Here is a 21,666-nt window from a genome sequence, read left to right as displayed (position 1 = left end):
ATAAATGAAATTCACTATAGTTAACTACTATAAACTATTATTTTGGTCCCAATGAATTCACTGTAGTGAGAGTCAACTATACTTGTTTGCCAGTTATCCATTTCATTTGAGAATTAAAGTGAGATTAGGACAGATTTTGCTAAATCTTAAACTAGAACTGTATGCAAGTTGCACATTGCATTTGTGACTAGCTATTAAATGTACGGTGAATAAGTATCTAGTAATATTGTTTAAAATAATAATCATATATATATTTATTCATTTGAAGAATTATTTAGATTCAATAATATAAAGCAGTTGAGTTATTCCTGAGATTTAAACTTTTTTTTAGTGATGAGATGAATTTAGTATAGATTTTAATTTATAACACCTTTTGCAAATAAAACTATCTTATCACACGCATGAAAACATTTCATTTAAAAATTATTTTTGCCTTATATTGCTTTTCCTAGCATCTGTAATTTACTGATTTCCAAATTATGTTGTAGGTTGAGTGATTTTTGCCATGCATCATTTAACTGTGAAAAACAAATTTATGAAAACCTTCATTACACTTATTTCAAGCAAGTTTAGGTGTGCAGACCTATGTGGAAATAGTTTTAGAGGAGGATGAAAAGTTTTTTTCTACTGAAAAATATGAACTACTCCAAGAACACATGGAACTGCTAAACATAGACTAAAGGAATGTCCTAACCATCCTATTTCATCAATAGTATATGAAGTATGGGATCCATCTTTGGAGGGGCTTACACATAAGATAATGGTGGTGGCATTGATATATTCTAGTTCAAAGCTGGTTGGTTGGTTTCATAAATATATTAAAACTGTTATATCAGATTTATTCTTTTTTTTTTTTTTTTTTTTTTTTTCCGCAAAATGCTTGAACTAATTTTTATTTTATTCAGGTATACTATCACTTGGGTTCCTTTGATGATTCCCTTACTTATGCACTTGGAGCAGGGGACCTTTTTGATGTGTCAAAGGCCACTGAATATGTAGAAACAACAATCTGTAAGCATTTATATTTTAACATTATAATAATACTAATTTTAACCCCTTGGGGGCAGTAAGTTAAAATATGCATTTCACACTTACATAATGAATTTTTATACTCCCAAAAATATTGTTTAGACAGTAATTAAAATTGGCCCAGATGCAAAATTTGTCAAAATTGGTGTTGACTGAATTGGATGGGTTTACCAGTAATCTTTCATTGTTTTTTTAACATACTATCATCGGCATCATCAGAGAAATGAAAAAGAGAAAAACAGTACCCAATTCTTTATTTTGGATTTCTCTTTTACTTAGTGTTATTTATAACAAAATTATAGTTATTAGTCTCACTAGCCATTTTTAATGTTTGTAAAATGTGCACATTTCATTGTGCACAGATTTGGTCACCTGGGTTTCCTGGTCAACAGGATTCAGAGATGAGTGACCAAGATGGTGACAGGTCTGTGGAATACTCGCTACGAGGATAGGTTGAAGATTTGTGAGTTACAAAGTTTAGTTGATAGGTGGAAAAGAGGAGATGATAGAAACTTTTAAGATATTAAAGGGTTTTTATAAAATTAATGCAAGTGAAATTTTTCAACATATGACAACCAATCGGAGAACTAGGGGCCATCCATGGAAGTTATGTAAGAGTGTGGTTAGCAGGAGTGTGTGTGTGGGCAGATTTTTTGCATGGAGAATGGTAAATGAGTGGAATGGATTGCCAGAATTGGTTGCGAGTTCTGTGACAGTGAATGGATTTAAGAAAAGGTATGATAAGATATGTGTGTATAATGGTTAATTACAGTCTCCACGATGAATCTCTGGACTCCATGGCGATGCCTTAAAATAATAACTGTCAAAAAAAAAACTCGAAATAATCATTCTCAGTTGATTATGTTGACAGTGCCGTTACTGGACACTACATTCATTTTCATTAAAATCAAATGACTGTTCTTCAAAAATACAATTTTTCTAAGACTATTCAATCCTTAATCTATTGTTTTTTGGTTGAGTTAACTTCATTGTCACTTTCATCGTTGGACAACAAAGAAGCACTGCCACGTGAATCACTGACAATTGCATGGTTATTGGCAACTTCAGCAGCATTGAAGTTTTTGGCACTATCAAATCATTACTGCATTCAAAATGACCATCTGAAACTTGTATATTTTCCTCTGAATCCAAATTAGTCATAATCTGACTAGAGTCCAGTCAAATTATAATAAATTCCTCAGCAGGTAACTATCTTGGCTTGGACAACTGTTGTTTACTGCAAATCATTTGTGGGATAGGGATGAATGAAAAATTCACATGGCTGCTATGAGATGGTAGTGCTTCCCCAAAGTTCAAAAGCAGATGTAAATTTATGGCTTTACTACAGTAGCTAAAGTTTGCATGTATGCACATGAATACTGTTCTCAGGGAAGAAGCAGGGTGACTTATATATGCCACAATTCTGCTCAAAGGATTAAGGTAGGTTCATGAGAATTTTGAACAAAACTGAAGACTCTTATTTTAACAAAATAATGCTAACTGAACTGAATATATGCTATTTTTCTATTGTTATAAATCAATATTCTGAGTTAAAAACTTGTCCCTATTTGTAAATTGTCAGCATTCTTCTATGTATTTAGTCTGAAATAAATGCTAATTTTTTTCATTGTGTAATGAAAAACATGCTTAACTTGACATGCTTGTTCATTCTTTAAACTATTATAATATTGAATTTTGAGGTAATCACTAACCTGTAAAAGTTTAAGCATTGCATTTGTGGTAGCAACTTGAGAAATAAAGCCATCACTTGAAATAAGATTTATTATTCCTTAATTTTGTTGAAATATAAGTCCCCCTCCCACACACACACACTTTTCGAAAGTTTTTTATTTAGTTATAAATTAAATGAAAGATGCCAATAAATTATTATTATTATTATTACATGGAGTGCAAAGACTCATCGAGGGAGGGCATCTACTCTACAACTCTCCCTCTCCACCACTCAATTCACCAGCTACAACTACTTTCATCATCTACACCAACTCCATCTGCTGCTGACCACTACCACTAATATTTTCACGGACAATCGCAAACATCCATGCCCAGAGCAAGATTCAAACCCACAGCCTTTTGGCTGGAGAGCGGATATGCTAACCACTCGGCCAACCAGGCTGGCATTCTTGTATCATTCAATCTTTTATCGAAGTGCAAGTAAATAAAATTTGTGTGAAGTATCATCATGAGTAGGCTGTTTGTATATAGAGACTAATGGATTTACATTAATTGTCTTAGTATCCCACAGTGCAAAACCACACATTCTTTTGGTTAAGAAATTAGAAATTTCTAATGTATAATGTATAATGCTATGCATTATGGAAAAAACCACTACCCAGACTTTATTGGGGTTTCATCAGTGGGAGCCATAGCCAGAAAAGATACCAAGGTTGAAGTAATGTAGAAGTCATATTTCCATATATATCTATATATGGTTTCTGCATTACTCCAACCCTGATATCTCTTCTTGATCTGGCTCCCATGATATAAAGGTCGAAACAAGTCTCAGTAGTGGTTCTTCCCATAATGCATAGCATTTACACACCTGACAGGATGTGCACTTTGCATTATGGAATACTAAGGCAATTAATGTGAAGCCTCTATATACAAATAGCCTAGTCATGAAGCTACTTCATGTGCAAACTTTGTTTGCTCATGCTTGAATAAAGTATTAAACAAGAATATCATTTCTTGGCATCTTTAATTTAACAAAAATCTGACATCTCTGAGTATTGTTTCTAATTTCTTAACTAAGTAATTAGGGCTTGCTGTTAGGCTTGTGATTTGTAAAATACACATTGAAAAATTATCTGGAATCGCAACCACTTAGAAATGATGTGTGTGTGTGTGTGTGTGTGGGTGCATAAAAATAGCTGATTAAAATATACAGATTGCTAATAATTCTACAATTAGTCTTATCAAAAGTACACATATCAGAGATATGCTAACATATTAAATGAAAGAGCCCTGAGTATGATCATTAAACATCTACTTCCATTAGATAGGTAAAACTTTACTCTGAATGGTTTCTTTGGAAAGAAGTTCAATACACAACCATTATGTCCATGCATAGGAAGCACATATTAATTATTGATCATCCCAGCATCTGGTGATTGTCAGCATATATGCACATTCTTGTTAATTGTAAGAAATTTAAACATTTGAATTCTGTGAATTATTTTTGAATGCACATTTTTTTCAAAATGAAGTAATTATAGCTGTTTACACCACTTGCAGATTGGTTGAAATGGATATTTGTTTAAATTTCATCATCATCTAATTCCTGATATAATATATACCCTCAAGGGGTGTACAGGATATGATAGTACTACATGAAAAATTTACGTCATTACTAACTTCCTATCTACAATTTTCCTCCAAATCAGTCTGTTAATTATCATCATCATCATCAAATTCCTGCCATGTACCCTCAAGGGGTGTACAGGATATGACACTACTACATGAAAAAAATTACATCATTACTAACTTCCTATCTACAATTTTCCTCCAAATCAGTTTGTTACTTGTCAAGACTCCAACATTATCAGATCTTATATTTCTATCATCTAAGGCACTTTGTACCGTATCAATCCACCTATATCTTGGTCTTCCTCTGGGTCGTTTTCCTGCCAACCTGGCAGAGAACACTTGTTTTGCTAATATTTCTTGGCCAGTTCTGTTTAAGTGACCATACCACCTGAGATTACCTCTGCTAAAGCATTCCTGAATGCTGAAAATGTCGAGTTCTTTCCTAATATTCTCGTTTTTAATGATATTGCCATTGATGCCATCTGTTCACACCTATAATCTTTCTCAGGACTCTCGTATCTGCGGTCTCTGGTCTTTGGTCAAGTGTTTTACTTCTGACCCAGCTCTCAGATCCATAAGTTAAAACTGGTTTGAACACTGTCTTGTATACAGCTAATTTAGTGTTCCGACTAATTTCTCTCTTATTCAATATGAATTTATTCAATTGACTTCCCACCATACCAGCTTTGCTGATTCTGTTGTCTATTTCTATGTTTAATTTACCATCTTCACTAAAAATCGTGCCTAAGTAGCTGAAATGTTTTACTTGTTCCACAGGTTCTCCATTCACAACACAGTTGATATTTTCAACGATTCTACCTATTTTCATTGTCTTCGTCTTTTTATTGCTGACCTTCATACCGTATCTATTACAACAGTTATTCAATTTAGTCAGGGAATCTTGCAAACTTGTAGTGGATTTATTTAGAAGTATAACATCATCCGCATAAAGCAAAGAGCTGATTAACATCTCCAATTTTGATTTCATGTTTAATACCACTTTCCTCCATAATGTGATCCATATAGATAATGAATAACAGAGGGCATAATGTACATCCTTGTCTCACTCCAGATTTAACATTAAACCATCTTCCTGTTCTTCTTTCAATTCTAACTGCTGACTTACAACTCAAATAAAGACTTAGTATTGCTTGATATAATGCCCCATTGACACCATATAACTGACACCATATAATTGACACCATATATCCTCGTTCATTCAGTATCCAGGTAGATACCCAGCAGGGTGCACTACGAGAAGGTGAGGATTGGAGATTTGTTCGGTTCTCCACATTCCTTTAAAGGCTATGTGGAGGTCTCCTCTCAGTTATACAGTTTTGACACTTAAGCACTCCTATTGTATAAATTTCAAATCTGCCTTCCCTTGAAACACTGCTCATATATTCAGGATAGTGCACCTAGGAATGAATGCTTGATACATCCACTTGAGCACACTCCAATTGATGCCCTCCCCACACACACACACACGTTTTTTTTCATCCCATAGATTTACTTGATCATTGATTTTCTGTTTTCTCCTGAACTTGCCAACATCCATTTACTGTCGAACTTCATTTTCATTCCATATACCTGTTTTCATTGGAACAGTTTTCTTCCTTTTGTCTTTTCCCAAAATCTGCCAACCTTCATTTGTTCTTATGTAAATACACTGATGCTGTAGGTTTTGTATTCTTTTGTGTGTGCGCGTTGTGGTATTATTAATCACCATGGGTCGAAATCTAGGTAATTTAATTAGTTCTTTGTATGTTAATTTACTTCCGTGAATTAGAAAAAGTCAAGTTTAATTGCTGAGAATTTAAACAAAAGTTGCGAATGAATTTAAGGCAGTCATGGAGAAAATATACTTTCATTACCCCACCACCACCTTCCACATAGGAAATAATGGTGAAAATCAAAGCAAAGTTTAAGATTTTAATTTTGGAAATGATTTGTATAGATTTTGCAACACTGGATGTAATGCTTTGATTATATTTACTTGAAATAAACATGAAAATACAAATTTGATGGAAATGATTCTATGAATTTTGGACGTAAACATGAAATATATATGCAGATTGCATGTTACCTTATTCATGTAATTAGACTTGGTCTAGTGTTTGGCAAGTAAATTGCATGATAATGTGAAAGGGCTTGAATGCTGTCAACAGCATCCCCAGAAATGAGCAGCAATTAAAACCCACCTATCACTACAAAGGTGATTTTCAGAATGATGCTGAAGGTTAAGGAAGTTGCAAAATGTCACACGGCTGCTGTCTACACAGTAGTTATAGTCATTGGGCATGCATATTTTTATATAACTACCAACCACAAAATGTTGTCAACCCATAGTACAATACTCTGGGTGGACTAAGGATTTTTTCTATATTATATTATCAACATAGTTTGTAAATGTAGAGATCAAACATTACGTTTTCAATCCACTTCAAGTTTCTAAAAATGGGACTGTGATCACACATGCTGTAAATGAACAAATAGAAGTGAAACCTAATATGGCAATTTACACAAAAGGGCAGTGCTTTTATCCCTCAGCATTACAGTGGTAGTATTCACTGCTTTTGTTATATGCAGATTTAAAGCACTCTATAGAGAATTTTTGCAATTTTTTCTTTTAAAAATGAACAAGGATATCAGTTAAATATTTAAAGGATGTCAGGAACATTCTCATAATTTCACTTTTAAACTGAAGTTATTGTATTCTACTATTTAACAAGAGACAGGGCATGTAATTATTTCATGTAGTTACTGTATTTAGAATTTGGATGTTTGGATTCATTTTCAAAAGTATAGTTTGGTGGAGGTTTCTGTGATGAACTTGAGGTGTATATGAAATATACATATAATTATGATAATCAGATTGTATATGTGTGTGTATATATGTATATATATATATATCAATTTGAATATAAAAAAATTAAAAGTGCTGATATATGCAAAGTTTTAAAATCAATCTGTTTCATAGTTGCATTTCAGCAATGAAATAATGCATAAATATAATCTACAAACAAGTATTAAAGCAGATATAAACAATACAAGAGCCCGAAACAAAGCTAGTTTATAAGACAAGAGTTAGAAAATTTTCATAACTGCATTTCGCTTTAAGCTCACACAGCAGATTAAAGAAATTTTTTGTTCTGTGATGTTATTCTGATGCTAGGTTAATTATCTTTAAGGTTTAAAAATTATATGTTGATCAGTACATAATCACATTCATATAAATTGGTGTATATATTTTCTGTTTACCTCATTAAGTTCCAATGAGGACAAAAAAAAAATCTGCTAGGTCTTATCTTATGTTTTATTCATCAACAGTTTACAGATTTGTAAAAAAAAAAAAAAAAAAAAAACAATTCTGATCCTATATTATCTAAAAGCTATTTCAAAAAAGATGAATAGCACTTGATTTTATTGATGAATTCAGTGTAGTTCAGTGTCTGACATAATTGCTCTATGCAATTTGGCTTTCTTAACAAAATCACCAGATCAAATTGAATTTGGAACCTCCTATAACTTCATTTTGAATATGCTGTAGGATTAAAGAAAGAACTGAAATCTGATTTTTTATATATATATATATATATATATACAGGGTGTTCGGGATAAATTTGACATATTTATAATTAATTATATTTTTCCGTAAGTTACATGTATTAACACACACTTCTCTTCATTTAAAAGTTTGGACCCTTCTTCATTCATATACAAGATGTCAGAAAGGATGGATAGCTGGAACCCACCTGAATCATGGAAGAGAATAACTTGTATCATGATGATTCGTGCCCGCCATCAAAATAAGGATATTACGACTGCTGCCCAAATGCTCCCTGAATACAGTAAAAACAATCAGGCATGAACTAGAGACTTGCAATGGTGACTACGAGGATGTAGCAAGAAGAAAGATCCCTAGCAGACGATCTGATTGCGTTCGTACAGCAGAATTCCTCGCAAATCTGCAGGAACAGGTGTTGAAGAACCCTGGCATTGGAATTCGGGCTTTGTTCGTGGAGTTGCTAACTGTAGTCAAGCCCTGGATAACAAGGGTAGCCAATGGTAGGCCGTATGTATGGCAGCAGGATTCGGCCCCTTGCCACACCTCTGGGAAAAGTCAAAAATGGTTGTCTGAAAATTTCTACGACTTCACCAGTCCAAATGTTTGGCCTCCAAACTCCCCAGACCTTAACCCCATGGATTATTTTGTATGGGGCGCAGTTGAAAAAGACACCAATCGCACTTCTAGTAATACAAAAGCCCAGTTAATGGATAAAATTAAAACAGTTTTTGCGGCCCTTCCCAGGGAGACTGTAGCATCAGCTTGTTCGAGGTTCCGAAGCAGAATTGAAGCTGTGATCGATGCTAATGGTGGTTATTTTGAGTAAATCTTGTTGATAGTATTGTAATTAACTCTGCCTGTAATGTTTTTTTGTCAATTCATTAAATTTAATAGATACAAAGAAGATTTTCTTTTTCCTTACGAAACTGTCAAATTTATCCCGAACACCCTGTATATATATTATTATTATTATTTGTTTTGTAAACTCCAGAGCTTTACATGAGTTCATTTCATTTGATTGAAGGCATTATTTAAAATTTTTGAGTCAAGAACAATCAGTTTGTTTTCAATCTGCATTGTGGAACAATGCAGATTTGAAACATTTCCCATCGATATCATATTACGAGTTGGTTTTTTGTCTGCAGTTCTGATTGATTTTTTTATGCATATTGAATGAGATGTTATCTCCATCAAAAATAAATGTTTCTGTTCAGCCTAAGAGTAATTTTAAAAATATGTATGTTTGGAATAGTAAATATATGAATAACCTTCAGAAAACTCATTTAGGCAGGTTTTGTTGTTTTTTATTAAGGGACTGTTAACTGCTAATTAATTGATGTTGTGAAAACATTTAATATTATTATTTATTAAAGCAAAATGCATTGAAATATTATTGTGTTTATTACAGCAAAATGCATTGACTACTACACTAAGCAACGCATGGCAGATGCTGATGCTGGGGAAACGAAGCTTCCAGATATTGATAAGCGACTGGAAAAGATTGTTAATCGAATGTTTCAGAGATGTTTTGATGATAACCAGTACAAACAAGCCGTTGGTATAGCACTTGAAACTTGCAGGATGGATATTTTCAAAAAAGCCATTCTTGAATCGGTAGAAATATTTTATGAAATATCATATTTTATATTAAAAATATTTTATGAATATCAGACCTAAAGATTTTACATTGTAATTTTTTCAATAATAATAATAATAAATCATAGTTCTACTATTTGTCTATTAATTAAGCTGGATCTTGCAGATCCAGCTTAATTAATACATCACACTTATGCTAGTCCAAAATTGGCATAAACAGTTGTTCTGCTATGTCCATTTAATAGTGATTTTCACTTTATAAAATTTTAGTTCCATTTATCACTATTCTCTCAAACCTAAATACCAAATACAGAAGATGATTGCTGTCAGATTAAGACCATAATTTCATTCCTGTGAGCTGTATCTAAAAGAAAGTATCAATTTCCTGTTCATACATTGTGATCCTAAAGGATCAGTGTATCAACTGCTTTAACTAACTTCATTTGATATACATACCAACACTTAATAATTTAAATGCTTTGAATGTGCACAAAGAGTAGAAATCAATTTTGAGGTTCCTTTTGGTTCACTTTATTTGGAAAAGTTATATACAGTAGACAATCACTATAGTAAACTTTTAGAGACTAGACATAGTTTATAACACAATGTGTTCTTATAGTCAATTTAGGATAAAAGTATTCCCCCTCCCCAATGCCATTCCCAGGAAATAAAAATTGCAAGAAATAGAATACAAATTTGTCAAAAATGAAAAATCATGGGAAAATAACACAAAAGAAATCACAAAAACAAAGTAAATCGAAGAAACAGAATAAAGGAAATCTTGAGACATAAGAGTAATCACGGAAAAGCTTTTACAAGGCATCTCTTGAGCAGCATGTGAAAGAAGGAACCTGAGGTCCGTGTTATTTGATCTCAGCATCAGAAAGAGGTCTTGGTTAAGAATGTGATTGTTTTGCCATCAATTGGTGACAATGATCTTACCATACCATCTTACATTACCATCTTACCTCGGAAGTAGCAGACTACATGGATGTTCCAATTAGGATAGGATTATTGGCTGAACTATAAAGCTGGAAATTATGACACTTAGGAGAATACTAGCTTTTGTTTCATGGTGTCAGTTATTGAATGGAAAAGATATCAGTAAAATGCATAGGAAGCTGTGAAAAGTGCCCAAATGAGGCAGTATCTGAACATGTCCCTAGAGTTGAAGAACAAAGAAGTTGCTAGTGAAATAGATGTGACTTTATCAAGCAAGTGATCCATGAGAAGAATCAATATTGCATGTAAAGCTTAAATTGGAGTATGAAAAGAAATTGGCTATGCATGCATGCTAAAGATATTCCAGAAGAATTTTATTGTTATATTGCAAGTAAAAGAATGAATGAATGAATGTAGGGAAAAAGCTTTATTGAATGTAGATAGTACACTTCTGCCAGAAGCTGATGAGATTGTTCAAATAACGAGTACTTTGCTTTGCTATCAACCAGGTGTATTTAACATGGTGCAGTGCTACCACTACATTGGAGGAAGATGCAATGGTTCGTGAGAATGAGGTTCCAGAGCTGTTGTATAACTTGGATAAGAATTTGGTAATAGGGACAGGTGGAATATCACTATGTATGTATGTAATTTGGATAAACATTGTTAATGGAATGTTTATCCAAATTGGCTGAATCTTTGACATATTTGTATAATTTGTCTTCTCAGCTCAGAAAAAATACCACAGGAATGGAAACAATTAGTTCTGTTGTATAAGGGTGGTGCAAAAAACTGTAACTACTACCTTATCAGTATCTCTGGAAGTGGTGGTGAAGATTTTGGAGAAGTTGGTAAGAACTTGTATACAGAAATAGATTGATAGATACTGTGTAACATCATGAAATGATGTCTCCTGTGTTTTGATGGGATAATGAAGCTATGCAAAGGGTTCAAAGAAGAGTTACAAAGATTATATTAGGATTGTGGAATGTAGATTATGAGGAATGATTTGAGAATGTGGACTGCAGACACTGGTAGACAGCAGAAAGAGATATGATAGAAGTCTGTAAGCTTCTGAATGGGTGTTGTAGGATATTGCTTGATGAAATTTTTTGTTCTGTGGAAGAGAGCAAATTCTGTGGATAGAGAGAGAGAGAACACAGGGCATCCATGGAAGTTAAATCTGTATGGTTAAGAAAGGGGCAATAGCTGGATTTTTCTTTTTCAGCACAGCAAATGGGTGGAACAGTTTGCCTGTTGAAGTGGTGAGTGCATCTAGTGTAAATGAGTAAGATGCAGTAATTGACTCCCTGGAGGTCTTGTATAATAAATAAATTGCAAAAAAAGAAAGAAAATTGCAGGAAACAACCCAAAGAAATTACAAGAAATAAATCATAGGAAATAAGATTGCAAAAAACAAAGGATATTGTGGGAAAGACAACAAATGAAATTGCAAGAAACAACAAAAATCTCCTTAAAAACAGAATCAAAGGAAATGACAGGAACCATATCTAGAGTGCAAAAATGACAACAGAAAGTAAAAAATGCAAACAATATTGGAAAACAGGGGAAAGAATTAGAAGTATGAAAGTATAAAAATGCAAATCCAGAAATAATGTTTACATTTTGAAATGTTACATCAGCTTAAATTGAAATCACTTACCTGAAAAGCTTTATAATAAACTAAATATTTTCAATCTGTACCATTAAAATCAAAAATAAGCTGAAAACTAAATTTAGTAGTAGTCAATTAATTTGGTTACCTGTGGTTACAAAGAGGAAAGGAACAGAAGTGATGAATATTAGTCTGTGTTAGTCAGCCTAAAAGGAGTGAAAATGATACACAGTTGGCACTAATGTCAGGAACTGATATTCACACCAGCTGTGTGAATGTCAGCTTCCTGATTGAATCGAAACTCAATTATTTACAGCTGCATAAATTGATACTGTTCTCTTTGAACTGAAAATTAAATGTTTTACACAATATGCAGTATTTCTTTAATTTAAAAGTTATGAAATATGTTTGGATAGCAGCTCATTTTGTGTTTGAAAGATTCATAAGGTAAAAAAAGTTATATTTCTGATTTAGAATTTTTGAGATTTTGACCTAAATTTTTTTATTTTAATTGTGAAACCGTAAATTTTAACAGTTTGCACATGTTTTCATAATGAAAGTTTCAGGTAAGTAACTTTAATTTAAGGTAATAATGTCATCATCATCATCATCAAATTCCTGCCATGTACCCTCAAGGGGTGTACAGGATATGATACTACTACATGAAAAAAATTTCATCATTACTAACTTCCTATCTACAATTTTCCTCCAAATCAGTCTGTTACTTCTCAAGATTCCAACATTATCAGATCTTATATTTCTATCATCTAAGGCACTTTGTACCGTATCAATCCATCTATATCTTGGTCTTCCTCTGGGTCATTTTGTTATCAACCTGGCAGAGAATACTTGTTTAGCTAATCTTTCTTCGCCCATTCTGTTTAAGTGACCATACCACCTGAGATTAGCTCTGCTAACACATTCCTGGATGCTGACAATGTCAAGTTCTTTCCTAATATCCTCGTTTTTAATATTGCTTGATATATTGCCCACTTGACACCATATAACTGTAGCGTATTGAATAGCTTCTCTCTTGGCACCTTGTCATATGCCTTTTCCAAATCGACAAAACTTAAGTACAGATCTTTGTTATATTCCCATGATTTCTCCACTATTTGTCGTAAAGTGAAGATCTGATTCTGACAGCCTCTATTTGGCCTGAATCCAGCTTGTTCTTCACCCAGCTTTTCTTCCACAATTCTTCTCAACCGTTTCTCAAGTATACTTGCATAGATCTTGCCAGGAGCACTCAGTAGGGAAATACCTCTATAATTCTCACATTCAGTTTTATTTCCTTTTTTATACATGGCTACTATGAGAGCTCTACTCCAATCATCGGGAATTCGTCCCTCTGTCCAGGCTTTCTGAACTATGCAGTGCAGCCACGGTAAGACTTTTATACCACCATACTTCAGCATTTCTGGTCAAATATCATCTACTCCTGCTGCCTTTCCACATTTCAAGCCTCTGATGGCTTCAAGTATGGATATGTATTTGGTGTTTTTTACCATTGTGCTGTCATCACTGCTTGTTACATTTAGCAGTTTTTCAAAGTAATTACTCCATACTTCAAAGATATCTTTTTCTCCCGTTTTCATGTCACCTTTATCATCTCTAACTCCTTTTACCGCACTCTTCCCTCCATTCCTAAGCTTCTTCAACAACCTCCAGAATACTTTGCCACCTTCTTGATATTTATTTTCTATATTCTTGCCAAAGTCCTCCCATGATGACTTTTGTTTAGCTAGTTTTCCACAGTGTTTAGCATTCTTGCATTTGTCTCTGTATTCTCTAAGAGCACATGCTGACTTATTTGCTAGGAACTTTTGATATGCTTTCTTCTTTTCCTTCACTGCCTCTTTAACTTCCCTTGTCCACCACGGAGTTCTAATTTTTCTATCCTTGCAGACAACTTCATCACACGTTTCTCTAGCTGAACCAATCAGGGCTCTCTTCAAGGCTTGCCACTGAATCTCCAAGGTTTAATTCCTGTTCTCAAACTCTCATTTTTTCTTCAATAATCTTTGTGTATTTTAGTCTACAGTTCACATCTGAGAGCTGCTCAACTTTTATTCACTTTAAAACTTTCTTACATGTTATTCTTTTCAATATGAAATTCAATATTATCCTGCTCAAAACTAAATAGTGATCACTTCCAATTTCAAATCCTCTGTACCCTCTGGTGTCCTGCACCAGGGAGAAAACATCACTATCAACAATAACATAGTCAATGAGACTTTTCTTATTCCTTGCCTCTTCTCTCCATGTGAATTTGTGCACATTTTTATGTTGGAACATGGTGTTAGTAATAATCAGTCCATGTCCTGACCAGAAATCCAACAGATATTTGCCATTATTGTTAGCTTTGCTCTTTTCTCAAAATTTTTCGAATATATTTTTGTATGTCTCACAATCATTTCCTACTCTGCTATTTAGAACCCCAACAAGGACCAACTTTTCCTTTTTCATTGTGTCAGTTGCTTTTTCTAAAGCCTCAAAAAAATTCCTCCACTTCTACCTTAGTAGAACCTTCTGTGGGATCATAGGCACAAATAAGTCTCATTGTCAAGTTCCACATTCTCATATTTGCCCACATTACTCTACTTGAGACTGACTACCATTCAAGAAGATTAGCCTTGTATTTTGTGTTGAATACTATGGCTACTCCTTCTTTTCCTTGATTGTCATTGCCTGAATATAACATTTTGTATTTATTGCTGAGAAAGATCTCACCAGTTTTGTCTTTTTTGTTTCAGTCACCCCTATTATGTCGATCTGGTACTTATCTAATTCCTCCGCTACCTGCATTTCTTTGCCATTCAGGCTTCTTATGTTGATAGTACCGATCTTTAACTCTGGTGATGTTGAGTTTAGGTGTGTTTTCAGATTTGTTCATTCCAGTAGCTGACTTTTCACTGTTCGCCCTGGTTCCCTTGCGAAAACAATGGGGGGGGGGGGGGCCTTGTTTAACCGGGCGATGCCCCCAGCCGGCATGAAATTTTGTCATATTGTATCATCATTTTTTATTTTGTTTTAACCAATAAGAATGCAATTTGGTTGGCTAAATCCCAAATTGCCAGCCCATTCTCATTCGTTCAGTATCCAAACAGATACCCAACAGGGTGCACCACGAGAAGGTGAGGATTGGACATTAGGTCAGAAGCCCTGGTCGGTTCTCCTCATTCCTTTAAAGGCTATGTGAAGGTCTCCTCTCAGTTATATAGCTTTTGTATCCTTTCTAAATTTAAACAATTCAGATATTTATGATATGATGCTCTTCTAGTTCTATTATTGTTTACATTTATATTTTTTCATTTTGTGTGCTTTGTGTGTTCTGTTGTTCTTTTCAGTGTTTGATTTCTTGTCATTTCCTTTGTTTTGTTTCCTACAATTTTCTTTTATTTTCCACAATTTAACTTTTTATATTTTATTAGTATCTCTGGTTTGGTTGTGAAGATTTAGAGACGTTGATAACAACTCACATACAGAAATAGGTAGATAAACAAGCTAAACTCTGCAAGAAGCAGCATGGGTTTACTAAAGGAAAGTTATATTTTAGCAATTTGCTCATATTTTATAACAGTTTTAATGCAGAATTGGATAAAGGGAATAGGTACACTATGATAATGTTGGAGTTTGCTAAGGCGTTTGATAGGATTCACATGAAAGGCTGTTGCATAAACTGGAGAATGTGGGATTGAAATATGAACTATTGACTTGGATCAGGATGGTTGACATTAGATATCAAAAAGTGGTATACAATGGGTTTGAATCTGCCAGATTTAAGGTGACCAGTGGTGTATATCTCAGGGTTCAGTACTTGGGCCATTGTTGTTGTTGTTGTTCAGTCTGTAGATTAATGACAGTAGGAAGGGTCTAACAGGAGATATGCAATTGTTTGCTGATGATGTGAAGATAGGCAGGACAACCAGGGATGCTACTGATATTCCTGGTTGATTTGAATTGGCTGGAAATTTTGGCAAATGAAAATGGCTGTCAGTTTACACTTACTTTACATAACTTTACACTTACTACAATTAACCTGGTAGTAAATGTAAAATTATGCACTTTGGCATGATGAGATTTCCAGTGGCATATTATATTAGCAGTGTTTATATGCTACATGAAACTGATGAGGCTATGGATCTTGGGGTAATGGTGGATAGCATTTGAAGATCAAAGGTCATATCAAAAATTGCAAATATGACTCAGAGGGATAATTGCGATGTTGAAGCGAACTTTGGTATAAGTCTAAAGATGCAATTTTTGCCTCTTTTAATTCCTTGAGATAAGACTAATTATTAAAGAACATATAAGTCCACAGTAATAACTTTAATTAATAAATAAGGTTTCCAAAATATTTCATACTAAAATTAATAGTACATCTTCAGTGTTACAAACAGATAGGTAACGAACAAGTAACGAACATTTGGTGGATCACCTATTAAAATACATTGTTGTCGAGAGCTAGGAAATGAAAAAAATTAATAAATTATAAATATTTAAGATAATTGGATTTTTTAATGATTACATAAAATAAGTCTCCCAGATCTTCGAGAGAGAAGCAATCATTTCGATTTAAATTCGGTCGGTGTAAAATAGCTTCACAACTTTTTTTAAGGAGGCGTTCATATTTGAACCTGCATCTATGAAGGAGAATAGCTTTATCCCACTGGATATTAATGGGTAGTGTTAATACTTTGTTGTGCTAGACCAGGCTTCTGAGATTTGTTGTAATCAATATAATATTGATATTCTTTAATTCTGTTTTCCACAGAACAGCCAGTTTGTCCAAAATAAGAAACATTGCATTCACATGGTATTTGGTAAACACCAGCCAAAGATAGAAATGACATTTTATCTTTTGTAGAAGGCAATAAGGAATTAATTTTGTTGATAAGAATATATGTGGGAATCAATTGGTAGTTTTTTAAATTTCTACCTGTAGGTTCTGAGATTCCCGGAATGTAGGGGATTGGAACTCTGCGGACTGTTGAAGAAACCTTAGGTATTGGAACATAAGATTCAATTATCTGTTGGATTTGATTAGGGTGGTAATTATTAGATCCCATTAACTTTTTAATGATGGAAAGTTCTTGTTGTAAGATTTCTGAAGAAGAGCAAACTTTATATCCTCTATTAATTAGAGATTTAAGAATGCCAAATTTTTGAGATGTGTGGTGAGCAGACCTTTTATGAATATATCTGCCAGTAAATGTGAGCTTTCGAAAGACGCTTATAGATAAGGTACCAGAAGAAGTTAGAGTAAGCAGGATGTCCAAAAATGGTAAAATACCAGAATTTTCCTTTTCCATGGTGAATTAGACATGAGGGTGAAGGCTATTTATCTGTTGTAGAAAGGTGGAAAGCTCATCTTCAGTATGTGACCAAATGGCAAATGCATCATCGACATAACGATACCAAAGAGATGGTTGAGGGTGAATGAATGAAAACATAGTCTCTTCGAATTGTTTCAAAAAATAGTTAGCCAAAGATGGAGACAAAGTGCTACCTATGGCAGTACCCTCAACTTGTTTTTCCAACTAAAATAACCTGAATGGATAACAAATTTGAAAATCTTTGCGATATCTGGAGGGTAATCTTCATATAATAATTTGACTGTGTCGGCTAATGGAATATTGGTAAACAGAGATACAATGTCGGAACTGACTGGCAACTCAAACTCTTTGATTTTTAAATCCTTGATTTTTTCAAGGAAATCTGTTGATTTTTTTATGTAGGATCTGGAATGTCCAGTGAGAGCACTTAAAGAACGAGACAAGACTTTTGCAATTCGATGAGTAGGAGAATCAATGCAATTCATGATTGGTTTTTCGGGAGACCATATAGATGGGGAGTTCTTCCAAACTAGGTGCGTAATTTATCCACATAATTTGGATCCCAACTGATGACCTCATTAAGTAATTCATGTAATTGTTTAATATGTGAATTTGTAGGATTATGCGTGATCTCTGTGTAGGTAGATGCATCTTCTAAAAGATTGGATACTTTGTCTCATAGTCAGTCTTATTCATGATTACAATAGCTTTTCCTTTTATCGGCCTTAGAAATAGATATGTTATTATCTCTTCTTAAAGAAGTTAGCCCTTTGATTTCAGCATTTAATAAATTGCATGGAGGTAGTTTGCTTTTAAATAACAAAGTCGCAACTTCAAAATGAAGTTTATTAGCATCGTCGCTAGAAAGTCCAGACAGATTGCATTCTGTATTATGTAAAAAATCAAGATGCAGAATGTGTGTAGGAATAACCGAAAATTCAAGGCCTTTTGCTAAAACACTGGTTTCGGTGTCGGATAACGAGCAATCGGAAATGTTAATAATCCATTTATTAGTAGAAGTGATGTCAGAGGTTAATTTTTTCTTTTGCCTGTGATATGTGGAAACTGAATTGCAATTCAGACTATGATTTTTAAATCCTTGATTTTTTCAAGGAAATCTGTTGAATTTTTTATGTAGGATCTGGAATGTCCAGTGAGAGCCAGTAAGAATTATATTTTTGCATAAGTCTGTGAAAATTTCTTTTGTAAGAACGGGTTAAAGATTGTTTTGATAAACAAAGAACAATATCTAGTACTTCATCATTAAGAACAGTTGAAATTTCTTCTTCGAGGTCCGAAATAGACTTAATATTAGAAGCTAATTCTTTTTTTGCAGTATGAAGTTGGTTACGAATTAAGGAGAAATTTGCACGAATGTAAATAGAGTGGGCTCCAGGAGACCAAATTGTTTATTTAAACGTAGCAAATGTAGGAATAACTTTCGTATCACGACATTTTTTGAGGAAGGCAATCCATGCTCGAAGTTTACTTTGTAAAAAATTCAACAGATTTCCTTGAAAAAATCAGCGTGAGTTGCTAGTCAGTTTTGACATTGTATCTCTGTTTACCAATATTCCATTAGCCGACACAGTAAAATTATTCCATGAAGATTAACCTCCAGATATCGCAAAGATTTTCGAATTTGTTATCCATTTAGGTTATTTTAGTTGGAAAAACAAGTTGAGGGTACTGCCATAGGTAGCCCTTTGTCTCCATCTTTGGCTAACTATTTTTTGAAACAATTCGAAGAGACTATGTTTTCATTCATTCACCCTCAACCATCTCTTTGGTATCGTTATGTCGATGATGCATTTGCCATTTGGTCACATACTGAAGATGAGCTTTCCACCTTTCTCCAACAGATAAATAGTCTTCACCCTTTTATCCAATTCACCATGGAAAAGGAAAATTCTGGTATTTTACCATTTTTGGACATCCTGCTTGCTCGAACTTCTTCTGGTATCTTATCTGCAAGCGTCTTTCGAAAGCCCACATTTACTGGCAGATATATTCATAAAAAGTCTGCTCACCACACATCTCAAAAATTTGGCATTCTTAAATCTCTAATTAATAGGGCACATAAAGTTTGCTCTTCCCCAGAAATCTTACAACAAGAACTTTCCATCATTAAAAAGTTAATGGGATCTAATAATTACCACCCTAATCAAATCCAACAGATAATTGAATCTTATGTTCTAATACCTAAGGTTTCTTTAACATTCTGCAGAATTCCAATCCCCTACATTCCGAGAATCTCAGAATCTATAGGTAGAATTTTAAAAAACTACGAATTTTAGGAATATACGTGGTATATAGGAATATACCATGTATATTCCTATCAACAAAATTTCTTCCTTATCGCCTTCTACAAAAGATAAAATGTTATCTCTATCTTTGGCTGGCGTTCACCAAATACCATGTGAATGAGATGTTTCTTATTTTGCACAAACTGGCTGTTCTGTGGAAAAAAGAATTAAAGAACATCAATATTATATTGATTACAACAAACCTCAGAAGTCTGGTCTAACACAACACAGTATTAACACTACCCATTAATATCCAGTGGGATAAAGCTATTCTCCTTCATAGATGCAGGTTCAAATATGAACGCCTCTTTAAAGAAAGTTGTGAAGCTATTTTACACCGACCGAATTTAAATCGAAATGATTGCTTCTCTCTCGAAGATCTGGGAGACTTTTATTTTATGTAATCATTAAAAAATCCAATTATCTTAAATATTTATTATTTATTAATTTCTTTCATTTCCTAGCTCGCGACAACAATGTATTTTAATAGGTGATCCACCGAATGTTCGTTACTTGTATTCTATTCCTATCTGTTTGTAACACTGAAGATGTACTATTAGTTTTAGTATGAAATATCTGTACCTTATTTATTAATTAAAGTTATTACTGTGGACTTACGTGTTCTTTAATAATTATGCTGTGCCACAGGTACCTATAAAAATTTAGATAAGGCTGCACCTGGACTATTTTGTGCAGATTTAGTCTTCCAGGTTGCAAGTTGATAAAGAAGCTGTAGAAAGGGTACAAAGAAGAGTTACGAAAATTATATCTAGATTATGAGGCCAGATTGTATGTACGAGATTACAGACTGGTTAACAGGAGAAAGAGGGAAGATATGATTAGAGGTATATAAACTTCTGAAAGGGTGTTATAGAATATTATTATTATCATCATCAACAGACCTCCACGGAGTAAAAAGATTTATTGCAGGAAGTCCCATTCTCACATGCACAGCTGATCATACCCCAACTTAAATGCATTCACTGTCTCCCTGCAATCACCACACTCCATGCAAAAAATCTACTCCTCAGTCCTTGCTCACACCCACCTCATACAGCTTAAAGGGATGGCCTCTTGTTCTTCCCCTGTCTTCAGATATTCTATAAAAAAAAATCTCATCCACGCTAATCTGGTACTTATCCCTTACCACTTATACATTTTGATCATGTCTCCACTCTTCCTTCTATCAACTAGGCTCTGTAATTTGCACTCTCTCAATCGGTCCTCATATTCCACATTTCATAGACCAGAAACCAATCATCTCTGCACCTCTTTCCAACATATCATCATTCTTTTGAAAACCTGGTGACTAAATCTGTGCACAGTAATCCATATGTGGCCTGATCAAAGTTTTGTACAATGAACATCTTTACTTCTATACATCAGTGTTCTCTGCATCATTCCCATAATCTGTTGTGTTGCCTTCACAATTTTAGCAGAATGTCCATTAAATTTCACTTCCCTGTCCACCCACAACCCCTAAATCCTTCATCTCCTCTGCCTCCTCCAAAATATTCCCACCAATTCTATACTCTGCATTCCATCTTTTCTTCCCAAATTTTAAAATGTTACGCTTTGCAACATTGAACTGACATCCTCTCACACTCGCTCATTCAGACAGTCTATTATAAATATTTATGCATATCTCATTCTGTGAACAAAATAAAGTATAATTAAATATATACATTTAATCATTTTGAGTAATATAAGCATTGAATTGGGGCAAAGTTTTGCATAATAAAAATATAAATTTAGAACATAGGTAATAATATACTACTTCTGCTGTCACCTTTCTTTATTCCCATACAATTTCTACTTTTTACTAGAATTATCTTATTTCGAACAGCCTTTGCCTGAATTTGGGTTGGTCTGTTTTAAAACATAAAATATGTTGGTAGTTCTCTTTGCTAGAATTTTTTTTTGATTTTAAATGTAAATCTCACCTAC

The 21,666-nt window shown here is 33.8% G+C and overlaps 1 protein-coding gene across 1 annotated transcript in view; it reads left to right on the top strand.

Annotated features, from left to right (window-relative positions):
* Positions 1–21,666, top strand: part of Rpn2 (Regulatory particle non-ATPase 2) — a 481,557-nt gene that overhangs the window by 35,265 nt on the left and 424,626 nt on the right. Inside the window, exons 4-5 of the mRNA XM_090411420.1 lie at positions 906–1,011; positions 9,330–9,535. Coding sequence (XP_090267546.1) covers positions 906–1,011; positions 9,330–9,535 — 312 coding nt within the window. The remainder of the gene's footprint in view (positions 1–905; positions 1,012–9,329; positions 9,536–21,666) is intronic.

This window comes from Typopeltis vanoorti, chromosome 21, assembly GCF_054136105.1.
Source record: "Typopeltis vanoorti isolate ZY-2024b chromosome 21, IOZ_Tvanoo_1.0, whole genome shotgun sequence".
Lineage (NCBI taxonomy): Eukaryota > Metazoa > Arthropoda > Arachnida > Uropygi > Thelyphonidae > Typopeltis > Typopeltis vanoorti.
This window is presented reverse-complemented; position numbering and strand designations above follow the sequence as displayed.